Source organism: Piliocolobus tephrosceles, chromosome 12 (assembly GCF_002776525.5).
Source record: "Piliocolobus tephrosceles isolate RC106 chromosome 12, ASM277652v3, whole genome shotgun sequence".
NCBI lineage: Eukaryota > Metazoa > Chordata > Mammalia > Primates > Cercopithecidae > Piliocolobus > Piliocolobus tephrosceles.
The window spans coordinates 96,763,537-96,765,112 of NC_045445.1; the positions used below are offsets into that span (position 1 = coordinate 96,763,537).

Below are 1,576 nucleotides of genomic sequence, written 5' to 3' on the forward strand. Positions count from 1 at the left end.
CCATAAAAAAGGATGAGTTTGTGTCCTTTGTAGGGACATGGATGCAGCTGGAAACCATCCTTCTTAGCAAACTATCACAAGAAGAGAAAACCAAACACCGCATGTTCTCACTCATAGGTGGGAACTGAACAATGACATCACTTGGACTCAGGAAGGGGAACATCACACACTGGGGCCTATCATGGGGAGGGGGGAGGGGGAAGGGATTGCACTGGGGAGTTATACCTGATATAAATGATGAATTGATGGGTGCTGAAGAGTTGATGGGTGCAGCACACCAACATGGCACAGGTATACATATGTAACAAACCTGCACGTTATGCACATGTACCCTAGAACTTAAAGTATTAAAAAAAAAAAATTTGCCATGTGTGATAGCACAGTCCTGTAATCCCAGCTACTTGGCAGGCTAAGGTGGGAGAATTGCTTGAACCAGGGAGGCAGAGGTTGCAGTGAGCCAAGATTGGGGTGACAGAGGGAGACCCTGTCTGAAAAGAAAAAACAAACAAAAAAGACCATTTTTTTTCTGAGAAGACTGAATTACCAAGGAGGAAGACAACATTGGGTTCTCATGTGTATTTGCATATACTTCTGTAATAACACTTATTAACCACTGTGGATATCTTGTGAAAGGCTGTAATCTTTTCCATACTGGTTTGTCATCCATAGTGGTTCGTAAGATTCATGTTGTCCCCCACAAACAGCATTTTAAAGAAATGAGATAAAATAAATTAGTAAATAGCATTCACTGCATATAGAATATTCAAATAGACTGCACACACACATACACATACCTACTGAATTATGTACAAACTATGTATTTCTCATGAATTATAATTTTAAAAGTTTGAAGGTCATTACTTTAGAGGTTATTGGACAAACTGTCTAGGGGCCATTTCTTTAGCCATTGATGAAGATGATAGATTAAAACTTGCTCAGAGCAAGTTCACTGTTGTCTGTAGCTTTCTACAAAATGCTTGAAATAGCTCTTAGTGATGTTTCAATTTGTCAGTTTTACTGTGAGCATTTGACTCTCAGCAAACTCACTTGTGAACTCATGAGCTGGTGAGAAGGAAGGCTGATGAGTTGTGGGGCTTTACTTCCTACCATGTCTTTCTGCAGCTGCAGGGTGTGTTCATGTGTGTGCTTCTGCACTCGTCTGATGGTGCTTTCATAGGTTCCCTTTTATTTCCCCCTTTATCATTGACTGTGTCTTATGGTTCCCATTAGGCACCTCATTCGCATCCAGTGACAGCAACATCTGTGGTATTCAGTGTTGATCAATTTTACATGCATTCAAAAATATTTTCAAGCATGAATATTTATTCTTAAAAACTTTTCCTTAAGTAATTTGAGGAGTTCAATGCAATTAAATATCAGTATTTAATGTTAGATCTTATTGGGCAATAATCTTGCTAAATTTCTAATCATACTAATTCCTCTTACACTTGAGCTTTTATGTCACCATAATGCTTAGATAAATGACACATTGACCATGACAGAGATGAAAGATTTTTAACAAATCAACTTGAGAAATATGCAATCATGGAATATTTGGAAGCATCATCCTCTTATA

At 38.3% G+C, this 1,576-nt stretch overlaps 1 protein-coding gene across 1 annotated transcript in view; it reads left to right on the plus strand.

Moving 5' to 3' along the window:
- The window catches only part of LOC111532159 (G antigen 10-like), a 49,643-nt gene extending 48,363 nt beyond the window's left edge, over nucleotides 1-1,280 (plus strand). The window contains exon 5 of the mRNA XM_031936606.1: nucleotides 1,231-1,280. Within this exon, the coding sequence (XP_031792466.1) occupies nucleotides 1,231-1,280 (50 nt within the window). The remainder of the gene's footprint in view (nucleotides 1-1,230) is intronic.
- The last annotated feature ends 296 nt before the right edge of the window (nucleotides 1,281-1,576 follow it).